This window comes from Sander vitreus, chromosome 14 (assembly GCF_031162955.1).
Source record: "Sander vitreus isolate 19-12246 chromosome 14, sanVit1, whole genome shotgun sequence".
Classification (NCBI taxonomy): Eukaryota; Metazoa; Chordata; class Actinopteri; order Perciformes; family Percidae; genus Sander; species Sander vitreus.
Window position 1 is genome coordinate 2038001 of NC_135868.1, and position 24269 is coordinate 2062269.

A 24269-nucleotide genomic window follows, 5' to 3' on the forward strand; every position below is an offset into this window, starting at 1 on the left:
CGTAGAACAGATCAGGTAGGGTTGTAAAACACGTTGAACTTCGGGTGTCAGTACCCGATCCATACTGCCTGTACAATCCGTTCTGCGCATGCGCATAATTACGTAGTAGAAAACTAACAATATCCCTGTGCGATTTGTACCACGCATGCGTTGAAACACTTTACCAAAGCCCGTCTACGGAAAGCCTTCCACTCCCTATTCAGCCCCATTGTACCTACTTTGGTTGCAGTTCCACCAGAGTTCCACTGGGGGTGATCACGGTCCAGTGCTAAATGAATGGGACTCTATGGAGCTAGATGCTAAATGAATGGGACTCTATGGAGCTAGATGCTAAATGAATGGGACTCTATGGAGCTAGACGCTAAATGAATGGGACTCTATGGAGCTAGACGCTAAATGAATGGGACTCTATGGAGCTAGACGCTAAATGAATGGGACTCTATGGAGCTAGACGGCTACATGTGTCTCTTTCGCCTGATTGTCGTTGAGAAATCTCAGATTTGATTGTAGTTTTTGCAAGTTCAACATGGATTATAGGTCAAAAGTTGAATGAATGAGTACTTGTTTCCTTTCGATTTCTTACAGGTTGAGTCGTTGTCGTCTGAGATCCCGCTTGACGGCATCCGAAGCAGAACCAGAATGTCAGAGTGAATATTTCGGCGTGGTCTTTAAAACATTAGCAAACCTCTTTCTAGCACGTGTATTAACAGGGAGAGTCTAACCTGTCAGCTGTGTTGTATTAACAGAGAGTCTAACCTGTCAGCTGTGTTGTATTAACAGAGAGTCTAACCTGTCAGCTGTGTTGTATTAACAGAGACTAACCTGTCAGCTGTGTTGTATTAACAGAGACTAACCTGTCAGCTGTGTTGTATTAACAGAGAGAGTCTAACCTGTCAGCTGTGTTGTATTAACAGGGAGAGTCTAACCGTCAGCTGTGTTGTATTAACAAGGAGAGTCTAACCTGTCAGCTGTGTTGTATTAACAGGGAGAGTCTAACCTGTCAGCTGTGTTGTATTGACAGAGAGAGTCTAACCTGTCAGCTGTGTTGTATTAACAGAGAGAGACTAACCTGTCAGCTGTGTTGTATTAACAGGAGAGCTCCAACCTGTCAGCTGTGTTGTATTAACAGAGAGTCTAACCTGTCAGCTGTGTTGTATTAACAGGGAGAGTCTAACCTGTCAGCTGTGTTGTATTAACAGGGAGAGTCTAACCTGTCAGCTGTGTTGTATTAACAGGGAGAGTCTAACCTGTCAGCTGTGTTGTATTAACAGAGAGAGACTAACCTGTCAGCTGTGTTGTATTAACAGGGAGAGTCTAACCTGTCAGCTGTGTTGTATTAACAGGGAGAGTCTAACCTGTCAGCTGTAGTTGTATTAACAGAGAGAGTCTAACCTGTCAGCTGTGTTGTATTAACAGAGAGAGTCTAACCTGTCAGCTGTGTTGTATTAACAGAGAGACTAACCTGTCAGCTGTGTTGTATTAACAGAGAGAGTCTAACCTGTCAGCTGTGTTGTATTAACAGAGAGACTAACCTGTCAGCTGTGTTGTATTGACAGAGAGAGTCTAACCTGTCAGCTGTGTTGTATTAACAGGGAGAGTCTAACCTGTCAGCTGTGTTGTATTAACAGGGAGAGTCTAACCTGTCAGCTGTGTTGTATTAACAGGGAGAGTCTAACCTGTCAGCTGTGTTGTATTAACAGGGAGAGTCTAACCTGTCAGCTGTGTTGTATTAACAGGGAGAGTCTAACCTGTCAGCTGTGTTGTATTAACAGAGAGTCTAACCTGTCAGCTGTGTTGTATTAACAGAGAGTCTAACCTGTCAGCTGTGTTGTATTAACAGAGAGTCTAACCTGTCAGCTGTGTTGTATTAACAGAGAGACTAACCTGTCAGCTGTGTTGTATTAACAGAGAGAGTCTAACCTGTCAGCTGTGTTGTATTAACAGAGACTAACCTGTCAGCTGTGTTGTATTAACAGAGAGTCTAACCTGTCAGCTGTGTTGTATTAACAGGGAGAGTCTAACCTGTTAGCTGTGTTGTCAATGCTTCGAGAGCTTGCCGTAAAGCAGTATCTCTGGCCGTATATGTGTATGACGTCATTGACATTTTAAAAGGCTTTTTAGAACAAAAAAGCCACTTTAAAATAATCTAACACCCAGCAGTGTGTATTTTCTTAGCCTCCCCTTTCGAATGCAACATTCAGATTACTAGACAAAAAAATGATATCCTGAGAAAAGTGGATGTTGAGGGGTATAGCTCCACAGAGTCCCATTCATTCTGCACTGGCCTGTGAGCGCCCCCTATATGGATCTCTGGTGGAACTGCAACCAGTTCAGAAGCCGAAAGTAACGAGAGAGTGGAACTTCTTCCCTTATTAGACATTCTTTGACTTTACGACCAAACATCACAACTTTTTTATTAAATCTTTATTATACAATAGTCATAGCTACAAACAATCGAGACTTGTCACTGATCCAAAACCGTGTAGCGATGTCGTTGTTGTGTTGTTTATGTTAATGTTTTTACTTTTAATACTTCGTCTTGACTAATAACCATAGACTGTCTTTAATGCAATGAAGTGTAAACGTACATAAGTGTCCTTTTGAAGACGGGATGACAGCTCTTCCAGCCACCACTGCTGTATACCACTATAGTAGCTACATGCTAACGGCAGTAAACATGTAATCTTAGCTGGAAATGTTGTTAAATTCTCCCCAATTCCGGGTCACATTCCTGCTGAAACATGTCCGATTGTGTAGTGTTTGGTTCAGAAGCCTTTATCTGAGATTTTTGACGTTAGAAAGTGCTGCTTCGTTCCACTACAATCTAACATTAGCATACTCATAGCTAACTATTATAGCTGCATGCTAACGCGACATAGCGGAGCATATATAGCTAGCTATATATGTACGTATGTAGCAGGACTTTGTACCGTTAAAAAATCACCAAAAAAGGCTTCTAAACCAAATACTAAACAAATACAGTAAAGTGACCGGAATTTGGGGTGAAATGTCCAGCATTGAGCTACATAATAGTTAGCTAGGAGTTAGCTGGTCTCTCACAGAGATCTCATTTGTAGCCTTGTTTTTACCTGATACTTTCATCGAAGTACAAACACATGAAGCGAGAGGTATACACATGCTTAAACTTTATTTAAAGCATAATTAACCTGAAGCAGGACGGAGTCATGACTTATAACACCAAAGCAAGGCTTCTAGCTCAGGCTAGCTAGCGTTAGCAAATTACCTTCAAAGTTGCAAAGAAATGATGAAATGTAAAATGTGAAGCCTTTATTTAATTTGCTACATGGTGTTGTACTGGATGGCCGGACGACCCTCCGTATATCATTAACAGATACTGTAGACAACTCCAGCAAACACCTTGTGAACTTCATCTCTGCCATCATAACGGTCTACTGTCACGGTCTAATGTTTTCTTCTGGTAACCAGAAATGTCCAAACATCCTTACGCCAACGCGTGCATAGAGCTGTGAAGTTGTTCGCGCAAGCGTAGAACTGATCAGGCAGTGTCGTAAAACACGTTGAGTTTCTGCGCATGCGCTGAACTATGCGCATACGCAGAACGGATCTTACAGGCGTTACGGATCGGGTACTGACATCGGCTACTGACAGCCTCCATCTTGTTCAAAGTGTGAAGTCAGCCGCAGTGAATAATACAGCTTCCGGTGCAGATTAGTTGCTGAACTTCAAAATAAAAGTCCGGAAGGTTTCCAGATTTCCTTTGAAAAAGACCTAAGAATATAAATGATTAAAACACACTTTTGAAGAAAGACAAATACTTTATTAAATTTTCAGAGCTCTGAGAAAACAATGAACCAAATTAAAGATGATGGTAGTTTGTTTCCCTTTCCTTTTAATGTGTCAAACAGAAGAAACAAGTTTTGGTCTTGCAGTGTAATTTCATCTGATTTTGTTGTTTGTCTGAAGGTGAACATTATTTTCACCTTCATAAAGCAGGAAACACTGTGAATGGACCCAACCAATCAGGGTTGTGTTCTCATTCAACAGGAGGTGTATCTCATGGCCAGGGGCGGATGGTGGTCAGGCTGCTCTTTCAGCTGGACTTGTAGGCCATTATATTGTTGGCTAGTTTCATTTGTAATAAAACATCAGAGTTTATAAACTACATGTGTTTTGTGTGCAGAAATCTTAATGTGTAAAGTAACTAGTAACTAAAGCTGTAACAGATGAATGTAGTGGAGTAAAAAGTACAATATTTCTCTCTGAAATGTAGCGGAGCAGAAGTAGAAAGTGGCATGAAAAGAAAAGACTCAAGTCCAAATGTTGAGGTACTTGTACTTTACTTAAGTACAGTACTGGAGTAAATGTACTTAGTTACATTCATCCACTGATCATTACTGAGACGCAAACCACGCAATACACTAAACTGTATATAAAACAAAGCCATAATAAAAACGGCAGCACATCAGCATATAATAACACTGTTATTATAACAACAATAATGAAACGGCAGCACAATAATAAATATGTACATATGTACGCGTTGGACGGTTCACGCCTCGCTGTCCATTAATACCTGACAATGGACACCTCAAAGGGCATTAACCCGCTTACACCATGGTCACTTGCCAAATAACATTTTTAAAACAACATTAGCGGCCCACTGACCCACTGCAGCTGGGTCTAATGTTAGCGGTCCGCTGACCCACCGCCGCTGGTTCTAACATTAGCGGCCCGCTGACCCACTGCAGCTGGGTCTAATGTTAGCGGTGGCTGACCCACCGCCGCTGGTTCTAACGTTAGCGGTCTGCTGACCCACCGCCGCTGGGTCTAACGTTAACGGTCCGCTGACCCACTGCCGCTGGGTCTAACGTTAGCGGTCTGCTGATCCGTTGTGGCTGGGTCTAACTGTTCCTCCTCATTCCCTCCGCGAACGTCTCCCGAGCTGCGTCAGGCTGCTCTCCTCCCAGCGAGCTTCGACACAGTTTACGGTGTTTGGTGTTTTTTACCCCCAAAGTCACCTTCCAGGCAGCAATGATTATGTTTAGGGTTAAGGTTAGGGATAGGTGCCTGAAAGGCGACGTTGGAGGCAAAAAACACCATATTGCCACTGGACAACTAACAACAATCGCCATTTTGTTGTGTACCCATCAAATGACCACGACAAACAGTCCAATGGCCTTTCTATCCATTTCATTTCTATGCGATGACACCATGAAGACTCCAAAGACTGATACTTGAGAAGTTTTCCTTGGACTTAAAGGCACAAACGTTATTATATGTCACCAGTATCAGGTTCAGAAGAGCCTAGTCTGATCTTCAGTCTCTGGTTGTAAAAGTGGATGTGGGTTCCTGGCTGGTTCTGGTCCTCCACAGTCCTCTCCATCAGCTTCTGTTTCCATTGGACCAACACATTTATGTGTTTTGACATCAGAAATCTGGGCAAACCTTTCGTTACAAACACTGCAGCTAAATCTTTTCTCTCCTGTGTGGACTACAGCCACGTGTGATTGTAAACATCCTCTCTGTGTAAAGGATTTCTTACAAACTGAGCAGCTGAAAGGTTTTTCTCCTGTGTGAGTTCTCATGTGTTTCTTCTGGGTTCCACTATCAGTGAAAGCTTTACCACACTCAGAGCAGCTAAAAGGCTTCTCTCCTGTGTGGATTCTCATGTGTTTTTGTAAACCTCCACTCTGTGTAAAAGATTTCTTACAGACTGAGCAGCTGAAAGGCTTCTCTCCTGTGTGGACTGCCATGTGTGACCGTAAACTTCCACTCTGTGTAAAAGATTTCTTACAAACTGAGCAGCTGAAAGGTTTTTCTCCTGTGTGAGTTCTCATGTGTGTCTTCAGATGTGTATTGTAGCAAAATCTTTTATCACAAATTGAGCAGCTGAAAGGTTTCTCTCCTGTATGAGTTCTCATATGTGTCTTCAGATGGTACTTGCGGCCAAATCTCTTCCCACACTCAGAGCAGCTGAATCGTTTCTTACATCTTGAATCCTGTTTCAGAGAGTTTAAAGCTGACTGAGGTTCTCTGGTCTTCTTCCAATCAGCACCGGCATCAGCCTCAGGTTCAGAAGAGTCTCCAGTCTGGTCTTCAGTCTCTGGTTGTAAAAGTGGATGTGGATGCAAGTTCCTGGCTGGTTGTAGTCCTCCACAGTCCTCTACATCAGCTTCTGTTTCCATGTGTTGAGTTTGTCTGTGATGAAGCTGTGAGGACTGAGCTTCCTCTTCATCATCTTCACTTTTCACAGAGACAGGAGTGAATGGGAACTTGGTGATATCAGCCTCCTCCAGCCCTTGAAGCTGCTCTCCCTCCTGACTGCTCCACAGTTCCTCCTGCTCCTCTTTAATGTGTGGGGGGGGCTCTGGCTCCTGCTGGTCCACACTGTAGCTACACTCCTGCTCCTGAGGGGGAACCTCTTCTTTAACCACCAACAGCTGCTCAACATCTGCAGGAAACACATACAGAGAAATGTTGTGGAACTGTATCTTATCACCTGGATTGTGATTGTTATAAATAAATACTGGTTGTTCAGTCAGTTACTACGGTTACATCTACAATACTAGTCTTTCTTTTCAGCCTTGGGAAACAGTTTGAAAGGCTGTTGATTGTCATATTAGGGCCCTCTTGTGGTGAAATAATGCAAATGTGCTGTTGAGCACAAAGTGGCGCAGTCAGTAATTACTATATGTAAAACTATATGTAACTTTTTAGTGTTTCTGTAGCTGTCATTTTTCATATTATGATTTAAATGAGCTGTAACAGCAAACGAGACTAACAGTAAAAAGAACACTATTTTTAGGTAGTTTTTATTAGTGTCATTGCTTGGGTTCGATTTTTCCTGCGTAGTCACAGAATGATTTATGGCAGGTAGACGGTACAGTAACACATTCTGAAGGGTCACAGATTTTTTTGTAACACTAGAAAAGCCTGTGTTAGCGTATCCAGCCAAGTAATAGGTAGCAGAAGATTTATTTTTATAGGCTAGGCGTATTTGTATTTCAAAGTTATTTTTAGAAGTTATCTGCTGTAGTCATGGCTGATACTGGGGCAGGACCATCAAGGAAAAGAAGGAAATTAATAGAACTAAAGCTAAAAGGGAAAGTGACGACAGGCGAAAACGCGAGTCAACTTCGGTGGGGCTTTAAACAGATGGAGACAATTACGGGATTGTATATGATTCCAAACCCACCCAGAATAGGCCTCAGGTAAGTAGGCTAAGTTACTGTAAGCAACACTTGAAATGCAACGATGTATCTGTAATGTATTCTCTTATTGTAAATTAATGATTTTCTGTCTGAGCAAAACATTTATTGCGACTATATGACCTCCCGGTAATGCTAATTCAGTAATACAGTGGGAAATAAAGCACCATAAAGAAAAGACCTTTACGACAGCAGATGTGGTAAAAACACTATCACTTGTGTCCAAAGCGGCCGCTAGAATCAACACAAACTGAAAGTTACATATAGCCACATTAAGAGGCATAACAAGAGACTTGTCAGAATAACAGAGTGCAAAGTGGACTTTACTGCATTCAAATGGTTCAAGTTGTGTGTATCTCTGATGAACCGTGAGTAAAACGTAAAAAAAGTCATTTTTGTCTTATCTGGACATTATTTGAGTCGTTCACTGTGTTTTGGTGAGACTTCTGTTGATGCAGAGCTAATCTAATCACCATGTAGCTTCCTAATGCTAATGATAGTTTAGCTGTACCTTTATATATTTCTAGTAAGACTGTTCTATTTGGACAATGTTGACATTCTCCTATGTAAATGACATGGATGTCTGTTTTTATTGCAACTTCATGGAGCAATCAGTGTTATTTCTTTCCCCAAGCAGTACATCCCTATATGTAACCATTACCTATACAGTCGTAAGTGAATACCTATTAAATAATTGGTCCTTCGAGCCAGAAGTGAAGTTTTCCGTGGATCTCAAGATGCAGCCTAGTTTCACATACAGTGGGGCCTTACCAGAATATCCAAAGCGGCAGTTACAACATCCTCTACCTTAGATACTATGAAATGAGTTTTGTCGGCCACAGGCAAGACATTACAACTCCTAGTTATCTGCACACAGCACAGTATGCGACAAATCTATAAGGAGGACAACCTGGGTAAACCATCAGCATTGTCCGCCCAGTCATTCCGTTCCTCCAACCTATTAAGTCAGACAGGCAAGGCAGCTTTATTTGTATAGCACATTCCAGCAACAGGGCAATTCAAAGTGCTTTACACAAAACATTAAAGAGCCATTAAAGGCACTTAAAAACAGATAAAATACAAGAATAAAAATTACAATGCAGTATAAGAAACAGGATGGAATTATACCTTAGATGAAAGGACCCTTAACCCTAATGAGACTAGGACCCCTAATACTCACCCTATTGTAGAGCAACAGCCTGTAGGAGCTAACCTTTTTATGATGCCAAGTTGGCTGGGGAGAGACTATTGCTTGTCTAAGCTTGCAGACCAGACCAGACCACCCACCCACCCACACACACAGACACCCAAACACACAAAGAGACAGCAGGCAGAGATTATTTTTCATAGTTCTTTTGAATATAACATGTTCCACCAAAACAAGTTCCTTCCTGAAACTATTTAGCAGAGGCACCGTGGCTCCTGACGATCAAGATGACTTGAATTGTCATTATGTTGTTGTATCTTGTTATAGACACAGCGCACAGAGACACACGCACACAGACGCACTCGCACACACAAAGCCTCAGTGGTTACAATACTGTGCTGTTGTGTTTCGAAGGTGAACATCACTACTATGTAATCATCACCTATACAGTCCTAAGGGAATACCTATTAAAGGTCCAATATGTAATATTTTTACTGTAATTAATCCAAAAATGACCCCAATGCGTCATCAGATATTAAGAAAACATGCTAAGTTGAAATACTATCTTTTCTGACAACAATGCTAATGCCAGTATTTTCTCCTTTTGAAAGTTCCGTGACGAAATTTCTGTTTATGTTTTGGCCTGTGTGTTGTTATCAACTGCCCAGTTTGGGCAGTTGAGCCAGACTGGGTTGCCAGATATACCTGTAGAAACGTAAACCCAGCGCGCTACAGCTGTAACGTTAGTACAGCCATGAAAGCAGCACACAAACGGGATCAACGGAGATAGATTCTACCCAACCTAAAAAAAACTAAAACCGGCATGTTTCTAACAGTTGCGTGACAAGAGACGTAACAAACCCTGGGTAAATATTGGAGATGTATTTGAAAGATGGAGACAGCTTAGAGCCCAAAAGGACGCAGAGTTGGCTAATTTCCTCCTGAACAGGTAGCTAAGCATTAGCTTCAGGCTAATTTATCACAGCTACAAGGGACGGGGATTTTTCGTCATTTCAACATTTGTGTACTCACATTGAATTATATAGCTAGAGTACCCTAGTTGGTTTCTCGCAAAAACAATTGAGACACAGCCACTAAAGTGATCCCGACTGGTCCTGGCTAACACCACCATGCTAGCCCTGCTAACTGCTAACGTCACTGGAGGACCAGGCAAGCGGGCCATGGCTGTTTATAACATGTAGCTACCCTGTTCAGTGGCCGTAGCCGACAACGGTGAGTTACATATTTTAAGCCAAGAGAGGGGGGATGTAAATCATAAAAAGAGAGGACCGTGAGTTTGCAGTGTGTTTAGTGATTGTTGCCGTAATTCTAAGCCAATAAAGTGTGTTCAGTCGGTTGGAGAGGATGGCAAGGTAGTGGTATTTTTAGTGGCTCCAATCATAATTCTAAGCCGAAAAAGTGTCTGTCAATTGGATACAGAGCTCCGCATGAGAATGGGCATTTATGACTGTCAATATAGCCAGCATCTAACGTTAGTTACTCCGCTGTGCTGTGAAATAATGTATGGCTATGTAAGACGAGCGTCTAGCAACACTGTTGTGGATGCTGCGGTCTCAGCCTGGCAACCTCTGTGAACTTCGAGTCTGGGGAGGGGGCGGGGGAGACAACTCTCTCCAATATTTTGAATGTGTACTGCAGTAACTATTTTAAACACTAGCTGTCAGTATTACATATTGCACCTTTAAATAAGAAACTTTGTTTATCTAGAAAACAGCCCCGAAATCACCATCACCAAACCCACCAGACTCCATGTAAATAATCAGTACTTTTAGCGTGTATAGAACCAGCATATTTCCACATATAAATGGGTGAATTAAGGGTTAATTTCAACCAAACCAGAGTGGTGATTGTTGGAACAGTGGAAAGATGAACCAAGACGGCTTTTGATAGTTTTATTGTGTTTCTGTCCACTTTGAATGCAGTGTGTTTTACGATGATAAAAGTACTGATTATTTACATGGAGTCTGGTGGGTTTGGCGAAGGCCTGTTAAAGAGCGAAGATTACAATAGATCTTATGAACAAATGCTTAGTTACATACGTCCTATCGTTGCTGAGAGAAGAGATGACAGGAAGGAGAGAAAGATCAACTGAAGGTTTAATGACCAAACCTGCTCTGTGTAACCGAAGCTGAGGGTTGAAAACAGCGTCCAGTAGCTCCCGTTGTCGCTCGTTCTCCTCTTTTGAACGACAAAGTTCCTCCTCGTACTCTGCTATCGTTCTTTCAAACAGCCCAAATATCTCTTCAGCAGCCGCAGTTAGTCGCTGCTCCACCAACGCTCTCAGCATCTGGACTTTACACATTTTACCTCTTTCTCTACACAACAAAGAGCCATATAAATGTAGTACTAATACCAGACTTAAGCAGATTGTTAACTAGTTGCATTATTTCATACACTATGTCCTGTCTAGACTCAGAGTGAAGATTCTTAAGGCTTATCAAAGCTGAGCTGGAGTCTGAGGCAATCACAGCTTGCTTAGGTCTATTGCTCTCTACCCACATCAAGGCCATCCATATTGCTATCATTCTGCTGTGTATACAGCTAAACCATCATTAATTATTTTAGCAGATTCAATGCTTAATTGAGGGATAACATGAGCAATTCCATTTTCTTATCCGTCTTCTTAGATGCATCAGCATATAAAATGACTCCTTTATATTTTCTTGAAATGTAACTCTGAACCCTGTAATGATCCACTTCCTTAACCTCCTTTTCCTCCAATAATCCTAAATCAACTGGAACATCTGACAATAGCCAAGGAGGAACAACTGGATATACCACAGTAGGGCTTATTGTCAGTGCACCGATTCCCATCATTATTACCTTCTGCCTTATTGTCCAACCAAAACTTTTAATTAGGTCATTCTCTCTCTCGACATTGCCATAGAACTGAATGGCTCATACGTTTTTCACTATGACCCCTCAAATTTGCCCAGTACACAAGAGACAGCTGGTCTCTTCTAAGACGGAGAGGCATCTCCCCCATTTCTACCTGAACTGCTGGCACTGGAATGGTCTTAATTGCCCCACAGCATAGCCTCAAACCTTGATTCTGAATTACATCTAACTTCTTTAATGATGTTTTAGCAGCAGACCCATACACTATACACCCATAATCAAATACCGATCTCATCAGCCCTGTATAAATGGATTTCAAAGCAGGTCTACTTGCTCCCCATTCTACTCCACACAAACATCACATTCAACACTTCCTTGCATTTATCTATAATTGTTTGGATATGCATTGTCCAAGTTAATCAACCAAATACACAAATATTTAAAAGAATTCCACTCGTTCTAATTCTGTCCCAGATAATTAGATTTTTACATACAAACTTGTCTTCCTAGAGAAGAATAAAGTCTTTGTCTACAGAGATTCTAAATCCCCATTGAATGGCCCATTCTTGGACTTTGTTTACTGCCTGCTGCATCTTATCCACTACCAAAATCTATATTTCTTCCCTTTTTCCACTGCTGGGCCTAAATTATGCTTAAGCATGATACACAAAATTAAAACATGAACCCAATGTGTATTGAATAAACTCCCATATTGATACATGATTAATAGTGAATCTTGCTAAACATACGTTACTTAGAAAGAAGTGAATGTGTGTATAAAGTATTGGGTAGTTACATTTGTCTGATTTCTTGATTATATGACAGACATTACAAGACAAAACAATATCTAATAAAATATTGAAAATAAGAGTGTACTTTTTCCCACCACACAACATAATGTCTTCTATCTAGATGTTGATACATAAAGATTTTTGTTCAATACTTGAGAAGTTTTGCTTGGACTTAAAGGAACAAATGTTATTCCATGTCATCAGTCTCAGGATCAGAAGAGTCTCCAGTCTGATCTTCAGTCTCTGGTTGTAAAAGTGGATGCGAGTTCCTGGCTGGTTCTGGTCCTCCACAGTCGTCTACATCAGCTTCTTTTTCCATCGGAACAACACATTTATGTCTTTTGACATGAGAACGCCATGCAAATCTTTTGCTACAAAGACTGCAGCTGAATCTTTTCTCTCCTGTGTGGACTACGGCCATGTGTGACCGTAAATTTCCTCTCTGTGTAAAAGATTTCATACAAACTGAGCAGCTGAAAGGTTTTTCTCCTGTGTGGATTCTGATGTGTTCCTGTAAATGTTCTCTCCGTGTAAAAGATGTCTTACAAACTGAGCAGCTGAAAGGTTTTTCTCCTGTGTGGATTCTCATGTGTTTTGGTAAATCTCCACTCCGTGTAAAAGATTTCTTACAAACAGAGCAGCTGAAAGGTTTTTCTCCTGTGTGGATTCTCATATGTGTCTTCAGATCTGACTTGAAGCCAAATCTTCTCCCACACTCAGAGCAGCTGAATGTTTTCTTACATCTTGAATCATGTTTCAGAGAGTTTAAAGCTGACTGAGGTTCTCTGGTCTCCTTCCAATCAGCATTGTCATCAGTCTCAGGTTCAGAAGAGTCTCCAGTCTGGTCTTCAGTCTCTGGTTGTAAAAGTGGATGTGGATTCGAGTTCCTGGCTGGTTCTGGTCCTCCACAGTCCTCTCCATCAGCTTCTGTTTCCATGTGTTGAGTTTGTCTCTGATGAAGCTGTGAGGACTGAACTCTCTCTTCATCATCTACACTCTTCACAGGGACAGGAGTGAATGGGAACTTGGTGATATCAGCCTCCTCCAGCCCTTGAAGCTGCTCTCCCTCCTGACTGCTCCACAGTTCCTCCTGCTCCTCTTTAATGTGTGGGGGAGGCTCTTGCTCCTGCTGGTCCACACTGGAGCTACACTCCTGCTGCTCAGGGAGAACCTCTTCTTTAACCACCAACAGCTGCTCAACATCTGCAGGAAATACATACAGAGAAATGTTGTGGAACTGTATCTTATCACCTGGATTGTGATTGTTATAAATAAATACTGGTTGTTCAGTCAGTTACTTAGGTTAAAACTACGCTACTAGTCTTCCTTTTCAGCCTTGGAAAACTGTTGGAAATGCTGTTGACTGACATATTAGGGCCCTCTTGTGGTGAAATAATGCAACTGCGCTGTTGAGCATGAAGTGGCGCAGTTGGTAATTAAAGTGACTATATGTAACAGAAGATTTATTTTTATAGGCTAGGCGTATTTATATTTTAATGTTATTTTAGAAGTTATCTGCTGTAGTTATGGCTGATGCTGGGGCAGGACCATCAAGGAAAAGAAGGAAATTAAATGAAGAACAACTTAAGCTAAAAGGGAAAGTGACGACAGGCGAAAACGCGAGTCAACTTCGGTGGGGCTTTAAACAGATGGACAATTACGGGATTGTATATGATTCCAAACCCACCCAGAATAGGCCTCAGGTAAGTAAGCTAAGTTACTGTAAGCAACACTTACAATGAAACGATGAATCTGTAACGTATTCTCTTATTGTAAATTAATAATTTTCTGTCTGAGCAAAACATTCATCGCGACTATATAACCTCCCGGTAACGCTAACTCAGTAATACAGTGGGCAATAAAGTACCGTAAAGAAAAGACCGTTACGAAAGCAGATGTGGTAAAAACACTACCACTTGTGTCCAAAGCGGCCGCTAGAATCAACACAAACTGAAAGTTACATATAGCCACATTAAGAGGCATAACAAGAGACTTGTCAGAATAACAGAGTGCAAAGTGGACTTTACTGCATTCAAATGGTTCAAGTTGTGTGTGTCTCTGATGAACCGTGAGTAAAACCTGTGATTTTTGTCTGATCTGGACATTATTTGAGTCGTTCACTGTGTTTTGGTGAGACTTTCGTTGATGCTGAGCTAATCTAATCACCATGTGGCTTCCTAATGCTAATGCTAGTTTAGCTGTACCTTTATATTTCTAGTAAGACTGTTGTATTTGGACAATGTTGACATTCTCCTATGTAAATGACATGGATGTCTGTTTTTATTGCAACTTCATGGAGCAATCACTGTTATTTCTTTCCCCAAGCAGTACAACCCTATATGTAACCATCACCTATACAGTCCTAAGTGAATACCTATTCAATAATTGGTCCTTCGAGCCAGAAGTGAAGTTTTCCCCGGATCTCAGGATGAAGCCTAGTTTCACATACAGTGGAGCAGTACTAGAATCAACACGTCCAAAGTGGCAGTTACAACATCCTCTACCTTAGATACTATGAAATGAGTTTTGTCGGCCACAGGCAAGCCATTACAACTCCTAGTTATCTGCACACAGTACAGTATGCGACAAATCTATAAGGAGGACAACCTGGGTAAACCATCAGCATTGTCCGCCCAGTCATTCCGTTCTTTCAACACATTAAGTCAGACAGGCAAGGCAGCTTTATTTGTATAGCACATTCCAGCAACAGGGCAATTCAAAGTGCTTTACATAAAACATTAAAGAGCCGTTAAAAGCAATTAAAAAATTTAAAACAGATAAAATACAAGAATAAAAGTTACAGCGCAGTATAAGAAACAGGATGGGATTATACCTTAGATGAAAGGACCTTGAAGTGCATAATATCCAATATTTCCACATTGTCCGCAACATCTGCTGGTGCGCACTGGCACATCCATTTCATCCAGGAGTTAATCGACAGTATAAAATTAATGGCGCTCTACAGGCACTCTGTTTTAATGTCGTTTTTGAGTCGTATGGGATCGGTTAGGGCGCTTCCACATATGACTTGGAAGTAAGAGTTCTTATAAACGTCTTTAATTACGTCCACATACAACTGTGGTAGTCTTATTTCGTCTAATGTGTGAAGCACGACATTATGGAGCCGTGTGCCAAATGCGTCACGGAAATCCAAAAAGACAGTGAAGATCTTGGTAGATGAAATGTTTGAAGTAATCTATTCCCGTTTTAAGACAGAAGACGTGTTCATTCATCTCCTTCCTATTGATATATGCTTTTTGCTTTGATGTGAGTTTTCCTGACTCTACTAACTAGGGAAGTACCAACTAGGGAAGTATTTGTGCCAGCATACATTTCATGAATATCTTATAAACTATTGATAGTAGGGAAATGTCTCTCCATGTAGACGGATCGTCAGGAATATTGTCTTTTTTGGGGATATGGTGGATCAGGGCCCCTTTCCATGATTCTGGAACTTTACCATTCTCCAGATGTTGAATATATTGGTCAGAGTTGGACACTCCATTTGCGTGGTAGTTTTCAGCATTTCATAAGTCACGCCATCATGTCCGCTTGCTTTGTTATTGGGGAGGTTACTGCCCAGTCCATGGCGGTGCATTTAACATACCTTCAGGCCTCTCAGGCATGCATTTGGAGGTGTAGTATTTCTGCACAGATAGTGCATTATTTGCGCAAACTGGTGCATTTGGGTACGTACTGTTGTTAAGAATAATTTTGATTGCTCTAGATTTTCTATTCTGCCATAAATATGCCAGTTTGTCTTTGCCCACCTGCTTTTGTTGATGGGTTCTACTCCGTGGCGCCCCTAGTGCTGCAGTGCAGCTCTGCCTCAATTTAGCCAGCGAGGGAATCCGGGGTCTGAGCCTCAGGGAGGTTTCTGTTGATTCATAGCATTTTCTTCAGTACACGGGTTGTGAACAGAAAAGGTAATCCAAACTGCCTTCCATTTTGCCGGATGATTGTAAAAGTTCTGTTCTTGAAGTAAACTCCATTTAAAATGTGGATGAGTCTGATCCATTTATGAGAGGAAGTTATGTTTATCCTTGAGGTGTTTCGTATCCAGGGTCTTTCTGAATGCTCTTTCCTGAGTCTGGACTATAATCCAGTCCTGTCCAGTGATCTTACAGTGGTCGAAAAGTCTGTGCAATTTTCACCCACCGAGTGTTTGGGCACAGGATCGTGAATAATCCAACTTTGTTTGTAAAGCCTGCTGGTCTGGAGCGCGTCTTTAACCGCGCTCTTTACTGTTGTTATAAGACACATTGTCAAAAGTAATAGCCAAAAGTCAGCCATATCAAAATACACTTCCCTGCAGTAACGCTGGCAGGTACAACGGGTGTTGCTGTTGGAAAATCATACAGGTTCGCAGTCCGGTACACACACACACACACACACACACACACACACACACACACATACGATTGTCCTGTAGTTCATTCTCGTGATCGTGTTGTAAAATGTCATCCTTTTGGCAACAATTATTTTAGAACCATAAATGTATTTGGGAATTTAATGTTTAAGTGTTTGCGGAGGTTTATCTATTTTGTCATTGTTTTAAAGCGCTTTGCTTTTTATGTTGATCTGTATCTATATATATATATATATATATATATATATATATATATATATATATATCTATATATATATAGATATCTATATAGATATCGATATATATATATATCTATCTATCTCGATATCTATATATAGATTTTTTTTTTTTAAAGATTTAAAAAAATATATAAACTCTCAAACACACACACACACACACACACAAGGCAGAGATGCATTTTCATAGATGTTCTTTTGAACATAAACATGTTTCACCAAAACAAGTTCCTTCCCAAGACTATTTTGCAGAGGAACCGTGGCTCCGTCCGGCACTTAGCACCGCCCACGACAATTTGTTTAAAGAAATTCCAATAAACCAGAGCACGTTTTTTTCTCCCGTCCAGGAATGCTGTGTGGACTAGCCAGACCTTCCTATGCAGCGCTGTGGAGGAAGGTCTGGACATGCAAGACTAATGTGAAAGGAACCCTACTCCTACAATAAAATAAACTGGGTTCTCTTGAACTTTTATGCTCTTGACTTCTGCAGATTCCCCCCCCCCCCCCCTTTATTTCCCCTAAAAACCCTGTTAACGTTGTTCCTACCTCTCTCTTCATCATCTTCAGTAAAGAATAGGTAAAGTTTAGACACCAATACAACTTGTTAAAAAAGACCGATTAGTCAACTAATCCACTCAGAGGGGGCAGCCCTGGACTTCTGCAGAGTATTTCCCCCATCCCCTAAAAACACATTAAATAAACACGTCCAAGTTGTTCATACCTTTCTCTTCATCATCTTCACTCTTCACAGGGACAGGAGTGAATGGGAACTTGGTGATATCAGCCTCCTCCAGCCCTTGAAGCTGCTCTCCCTCCTGACTGCTCCACAGTTCCTCCTGTTCCTCTTTAATGTGTGGGGGGGGCTCTAGCTCCTGCTGGTCCACACTGGAGCTACACTCCTGCTGCTCCTCTTTAATAACAATCTGGCTTTTGTCATCTGGAGGCAAAGCTGAATAACAGACAGAAGATAATGTCAGCTAAAGCTTAGAGATTGCAGGTTTCCCCCAGAACAGTTGTTTAGCTCGGTGGCCAGTGTGAAAATGAGTTTCTAAAAAGCTATAAGACTCCATAGGGCCCTACATGAAGTCAGTGCTACAAGCTAACTGGAGATTTTAAAATATGACTACGTCTAAGCACCAGTTAAGATGACTTGAATTGTCATTGTTTTTGTATCTTGTATTTGTTCTTGTTATAGACACACACACAAATGCACACACACACGGAGACACAAACATACACACATGCACACTGACACATAAACACGCGCACACAGAGACACACACACACACACAGAAACAGAGACACACACACACACACACACACACAGAAACAGAGACACACACACACACACACACAGAAACAGAGAGAGACATACACATACAGAGAAACACACACACAGACACGCACACAGAGACACACAGAGAGAGATACAGACGTACACAGAGACAAATGCACGCACAGACGCACGCACACACACACACTCACTCACTTACACACACATTCTCACTCACACACACAGAAACACAGACAGACAGAAACACAAACACAGAGACAGACACACACACACAAAGAGACAGCAGGCAGAGATGTACTTTTCACAGATGGACGTAAACGTAAACATGTTCCACCAAAACAAGTACCTTCCTGAAACTATTTAGCAGAGGCACCGTGGCTACTGACGATCAAGAGGACTTGAATTGTCATTATGTTTTTGTATCTTGTTATAAACACACACATGCACACACACAGACAGACAAAGACACACACACATACAGACCGCGACACTCGATCACTCACACACACAAACAGAGACACACACCACACACAGACAGAGACACTCTCTCACTCACACAGATAGCCAGAGAGACACACACACACACTCTAAAAGGCATTTTTATACTTCTGCGTCAAATCTACGCCGTTGCTACGGCGTCGCTTCTACGGCGTCGTGACCCTTTCAGAGTTCTGCGTCGATGTTGAACTTGTTTCTTGGCAACGCGGTGCATTTCACCGCCAGGACGCTAGAGGTAGCAACCCCGTTGTGTGGTTTCCGGAGGGTCAATCGCGAAACTCTTTGATAGTTTGTTTTGTTTCCGCTTTTTTCATTTCCGGAAATGGCGAGCAAAAGAGCGAGAGTGTTGTTAGAGCTGGAGATGATCGACATTGAACAACAAATGGTTTTATTGCAAATGTTAAATCGTAGAAGGAAAAGAAGACGTCGACAAAGTTGGTATATACGACCAGTGAACGAAGAGAGGACAACGATGGGCGAATTTGTTACGGTTGTTCGACCGCTGAGGGACTTGGACGAAGAAATGCAGTTCAAGTATTTTTCGGATGTCGAAAGGTTGATTTGACAATCTTGCTCGTCGTTTAAAACCTTTAATACACCATCAGAGCACACACCGTATGCCTATTGACGTCGCTCAGAGACTGGCAGTGACTTTGAAGATTTTATCTTCAGGTGCAAGCCAACAGATCACAGGGTTGGGCTACAAAATGGCTGCAAGCACAGTGTCCTCCATAGTATCGGAGGTCTGCAAAGCGCTGTGGACTGCACTGCAGCCCGAATATTTGCCCTGCCCTTCAACCAACCAGTGGGAAGCCATGGCTTCAGATTTTTGGCGACTTTGGAACTTCCCGAACTGCGTTGGAAGCCTCGACGGGAAACACGTTAACGTCAAGGCACCACCACATGCCAGGAGTGACTATTTTAATTACAAAAGGGGCTCACTCCATTGTTCTAATGGCAACATGTGATGCCAGGTATCGGTTTACGATGGTGGACGTGGGAGGATATGGACGGCAGAGCGATGGTGGCGTTTTCAAAGAGAGTGCATTTGGGTCGATGCTGCTGGACCACCACTTGAATCTGCCCCAACCAGCTCAACTTCCTGGGACCGGAGTCCAAATCCCCCACGTTATCGTTGCTGACGCTGCCTTCCCCCTACACTGCAATCTCATGCGTCCTTTTCCAGGTATGCAAATACAATTAATTAAAGCATAGTACATTGCGGCTTCATAACATGTTTGTTATACATTAGGATTGATTGATCCCTCTCTGTTATTGGATATTTTTTGTAAATTGTTTTGTTATACTGCATACTTAACAGTATTCTTTTTTTGGTTATATATTTCTTACTCTTCATTCTGTTTTTTACTCATTGTTCTTTATATGTTAAGTCAGTGTTGTACTTTGAGAGCAAAAGATTACCAGAGTCAAATTCCTTGTTTGTTTTCTGGCCAATAAAGCTGATTCTGGTACAGTGAATAATACTTAATAATACTTTTCCTAACAGGAGTGAACATGACCAGAGACAAACAAATCTACAACTACCGCCACTCCAGAGCAAGGCGGGTGATTGAAAATACCTTTGGCATCATGGCTGCGCAGTGGAGAATTTTGGGAAGACCAATTGAGTTCCAGCCAGACAAAGCTGTGAGTGTAGTTAAAGCGTGTGTGGTACTGCATAACTACCTCACCTACACAGAGGAAGTGAGCACCCCAGGGAGCCGATACGTACCCCCACATTTTGCAGACTGTGACTCTGGAGAGTGGTGCAGAATGGTGGTAGACGACACAAACTTTGCCCCTGTAGATCCAACACAGATGTCCAGTGCCCGTTCCACCCGAGCTGCCATAGCTGTTCGGAATGACCTGAAGGCTTTTTTTTCAGTCTCCACATGGAACTGTGCCATGGCAGGATGATGTAGTGTGCCGTGGCACACTTGGTCAATGAGTGAGATATATATATGAGTGATATACACAACACTCCACCTCTGGCTCTACATGCCACTGTACTTACTCTGCTGTACTGCTCTGTGTGTATCTATGTTATACTTATATTCTAATACTTGATTTTCTTAACCTTCTTACATTTAGAGAATGTGTGACATGTACCTACAACACCAAAACAAGTTCCTCATTAAAAAACGTACTTGGCAATGAAGCTTTTTCTGATTATGATACCACGATGTAACCATGAATGTTGAATTGTAAATAAACAAACTTATTTCAAAACAAACTTGGATTTATTAATGTAAAAATAAGTAAAGTGCCAAAAACAAAGGGCAAAGGTTTAAGTACAAGAAATATAAAAAAACAACACACAACTTTACTGTAATATACAACATATGGAAATTGTAACCATTTACAAAAGTGCACTGAATCAGTAGAAGGGTGCAGGGTTCAGTCATGCTGCTGTCTGCTGTCATACAGCATCTTGCACATATTGAACATGACATCAGACCTCCGGCCCTCTGGCACCCTCCGTAGCAGATCAGCAACTGTCTGGACAAATCTGCTACACTCGTCGCCGGTGTCCTGCAGCAGCTTCTCTTGGGAGGTCCATCCGGCGTTCATCTAGCTGCGCCATCTGCTTTACCAGCCAGTCATCCGGGTTCCTCTTCCGTTTCAACCCCACTCGGGACACAGGTGACTCTGGCAGCATTGAAAGTGGGGACCCACACACAGCAGACACAGGTGGTGGTGGTTGGGTTGACAATGGCTGTGCAGGTGAGGCTGGTGGCTGGGGGGGCACTGAGGATGGCTCAGTAAGTGAAGTGGATGGCACAGAGTCGGAATCTGAGGATGTTGTTGTTGAGGTCTGTTCCTGTGAAAGACAAAGAGAGAGTTGGTTGGTCTTTGTCTGTGCAGGTAATTAAATTGTGGTCTATGCAGTGTGATTTGCGACCAGAAGTCTGTTACAAGATATGGAATTAGCAGCGCTATGAAAACAGCATATCAAAACAACATTTACAGACTATGTACTATGTACCATGGCAACACGTATATGGACAAACTGATAGCATTGTTAGCTTAGTAGCCCACATAAACAGAGGTAAACAAATCGAACTTAGCGCTATAAAAACAGCATATCAAACCAACATTTTCAGCATGCTATGTTATGTTACATTTTGTTTGCACAGACGTTACAGACTATGTACCATGGCGACATGTATTTGGACAACCTGATAGCATTGTTAGCTAGCTCGCTTAGTAGCCCACACAAAACAGAGGTAAACAATGATCTTATATTTACCTTAGATTCGAAATTCGACTCCCTGTCCTGGTGCTTGACTTGGGGTGCCAGCCAGGACAGAAAATGGTATAAAGCAGGCACCTTTTGCCACCTGGATCACCGCTTCTTGGCGCCAGCTTTTTGCGGAGACGAACAAATTTGTCCCGCAGGCTTTTCCACCACTTCCAGTCCAACATTCTGGGAAATTTCCCTCCATGAATTGTTTGCCATCTGGCAATCTTTGTAGTGCGCCGAAGACGAGTTATAAAGGTGGTCGTACTTTCTTACTTCTTCTATAAGACGCTCCTCAACTTGATCCATCGTTGTTTTTACGAAACAAACAACTCCGGGCAAAACAATGGCGTTATAGAGGGACGGGAAAACCGGAAAAGCTACATGCCGGAAATGATGTATTAACTGACCAATCACAGTCCTTGCGGTCTGCGTCGCCTTGACGTGTAGTTACATTTTTCGAGAGGTGCGCATCAGGCTACGGCGTAGGGTCCGGCGTAGGTTTGTGTCTTAACGTACCTACGTGCGTAAGAACGGCGTAGATTTGACGCAGAAGTATAAAAAGACCTTAAGCCTCAGTGGTTACAATACTGTGCTGTTGGGTTCCAAGGTGAACATCACTACTATGTAATCATCACCTATACAGTCCTAAGGGAATACCTATTAAATAAGAACCTTTGTTTATCTACAAATGTTATGTTAACAGCCCCGAAATCACCATCACCAAACCCAACAGACTCCATGTAAATAATCAGGACTTTTAGCGTGTATAGAGCCAGCATATTTCCACCAGACTTTATGTAAATAATCAGGACTTTTAGCGTGTATAGAGCCAGCATATCTCCACCAGACTCCATGTAAATAATCAGGACTTTCAGCGTGTATAGAGCCAGCATATCTCCACCAGACTCCATGTAAATAATCAGGACTTTTAGCGTGTATAGAGCCAGCATATCTCCACCAGACTCCATGTAAATAATCAGGACTTTTAGCGTGTATAGAGCCAGCATATCTCCACCAGACTCCATGTAAATAATCAGTACTTTTAGCGTGTATAGAGCCAGCATATCTCCACCAGACTCCATGTAAATAATCAGGACTTTTAGCGTGTATAGAGCCAGCATATCTCCACCAGACTCCATGTAAATAATCAGGACTTTTAGCGTGTATAGAGCCAGTATATCTCCACCAGACTCCATGTAAATAATCAGTACTTTTAGCGTGTAGGGAACCAGCATATCTCCACCAGACTCCATGTAAATAATCAGTACTTTTAGCGTGTATAGAGCCAGCATATCTCCACCAGACTCCATGTAAATAATCAGGACTTTTAGCGTGTATAGAGCCAGCATATTTCCACCAGACTCCATGTAAATAATCAGGACTTTTAGCGTCTGTAGAACCAGCATATCTCCACATGTAAATCGGTGAATTAAGGGTTAATTTCAACCAAACCAGAGTGGTGATTGTTGGAACAGTGGAAAGATGAACCAAGACGGCTTTTAATAGTTTGATTGTGTTTCTGTCCACTTTGAATGAAGTGTGTTTTACGATGATAAAAGTACTGATTATTTACATGGAGTCTGGTAAATTTGGCGAAGGCCTGTTAAAGAGCGAAGATTACAGTAGATATTATGAACAAATGCTTATTTACATCCGTCCTATCGTCATATCGATGCTGAGAGAAGAGATGACAGGAAGGAGAGAAAGATCAACTGAAGGTTTAATGACCAAACCTGCTCTGTGGAACCGAAGCTGAGGGTTGAAAACAGCGTCCAGTAGCTCCCGTTGTCGCTCGTTCTCCTCTTTTGAACGACAAAGTTCCTCCTCGTACTCTGCTATCGTTCTTTCAAACAGCCCAAATATCTCTTCAGCAGCTGCAGTTAGTCGCTGCTCCACCAACGCTCTCAGCATCTGGACTTTACACATTTTACCTCTTTCTCTACACAACTAAGACACTCTGATAACACACTTTTCTGCTAGGCGCCATCTTGTTCAAAGTGTGAAGTTAGCCGCAGTGAAGGCTACAGCTTCCGGTGTAGATTAGTTTGCTGAGCTTCAAAATAAAACTCCGGAAGTGTTCCAGATTTCCTCTGGAAAACACGGAGGAATATACTAAGGGACTGTTCGTTATTTATTTAAGGGGCCACCGGATGAGTTTCGGGACCTTTAGCCAAAAAAGACATGACCCTCCCCAGTAAAAATATTTCTATGACCCTCCAAAACGATTTGGAAAAAAGGCCTGACCCTCCCCCAGCAATTTATAGCAAATACCAGCAAATATATACAGATTCCCATTGTTTTTTAACAGCCATGACATAATGACTAAACCTCTACATTCTCATCTTACACATCCCACTCCTCTGTTATGGTGGGGGGGCCATTTCAGTAGATTTACTCACTAACATTGTTATGGTGGGGGGGCCATTTCAGTAGATTTACTCACTAACATTATTGTGGAAACACAATAAACATGGAAACTAAATGCACACTTCCTGCATTACTTCAAATACTAAGTTACTCCTCTAGTAAACTAGTATTCACATGAAATAAAACAATAAAATATTGAGACCATTCAGCAAGGCACTCTGGGTAACATTCAACACACAAACTGGTTGCTATGGACTCGTCACTAGGCTTCCTC

The 24269-nt window shown here is 41.9% G+C and overlaps 3 protein-coding genes across 3 annotated transcripts in view; all 3 read right to left on the reverse strand.

The window, feature by feature from the left end:
- LOC144528557 (uncharacterized) overlaps window positions 1-11474 on the reverse strand; it is a 55361-nt gene extending 43887 nt beyond the window's left edge. Inside the window, exon 1 of the mRNA XM_078267221.1 lies at window positions 10468-11474. Coding sequence (XP_078123347.1) covers window positions 10468-10660 — 193 coding nt within the window. The 5' untranslated portion in view covers window positions 10661-11474. The remainder of the gene's footprint in view (window positions 1-10467) is intronic.
- Window positions 3778-8134, reverse strand: LOC144529219 (uncharacterized). The gene is made up of 2 exons (XM_078268225.1): window positions 8101-8134; window positions 3778-6433 (listed from the first exon to the last, which is right to left on the reverse strand). The coding sequence occupies exons 1-2, from the start codon at window positions 8132-8134 to the stop codon at window positions 5277-5279; spliced, it is 1191 nt and encodes a 396-aa protein (XP_078124351.1). The 3' UTR covers window positions 3778-5276.
- A 93-nt stretch (window positions 11475-11567) lies between the features above and the next one.
- Window positions 11568-23610, reverse strand: LOC144528575 (uncharacterized). Its single transcript, XM_078267249.1, has 3 exons — window positions 23362-23610; window positions 17314-17541; window positions 11568-13190 (listed from the first exon to the last, which is right to left on the reverse strand). The coding sequence occupies exons 1-3, from the start codon at window positions 23552-23554 to the stop codon at window positions 12175-12177; spliced, it is 1437 nt and encodes a 478-aa protein (XP_078123375.1). The 5' UTR covers window positions 23555-23610; the 3' UTR covers window positions 11568-12174.
- Window positions 23611-24269: the final 659 nt, after the last annotated feature.

What these genes read in the sequence shown, in the direction of transcription:
- LOC144529219 (XM_078268225.1), bottom strand. Translation starts at nt 8,134, where the DNA reads ATGACTGGGCGGACAATGCTGATGGTTTACCCAG. An exon ending in AATGCTGATGGTTTACCCAG is followed by an intron (nt 6,434 to 8,100) that starts GTTGTCCTCCTT and finishes TGTTTCCTGCAG; the next exon opens with ATGTTGAGCAGCTGTTGGTG.
- LOC144528575 (XM_078267249.1), bottom strand. Translation starts at nt 23,554, where the DNA reads ATGTGTAAAGTCCAGATGCTGAGAGCGTTGGTGGAGCAGCGACTAACT. An exon ending in GCTTCGGTTCCACAGAGCAG is followed by an intron (nt 17,542 to 23,361) that starts GTTTGGTCATTA and finishes TCTGTTATTCAG; the next exon opens with CTTTGCCTCCAGATGACAAA. An exon ending in TGAAGATGATGAAGAGAAAG is followed by an intron (nt 13,191 to 17,313) that starts GTATGAACAACT and finishes TATTTCCTGCAG; the next exon opens with ATGTTGAGCAGCTGTTGGTG.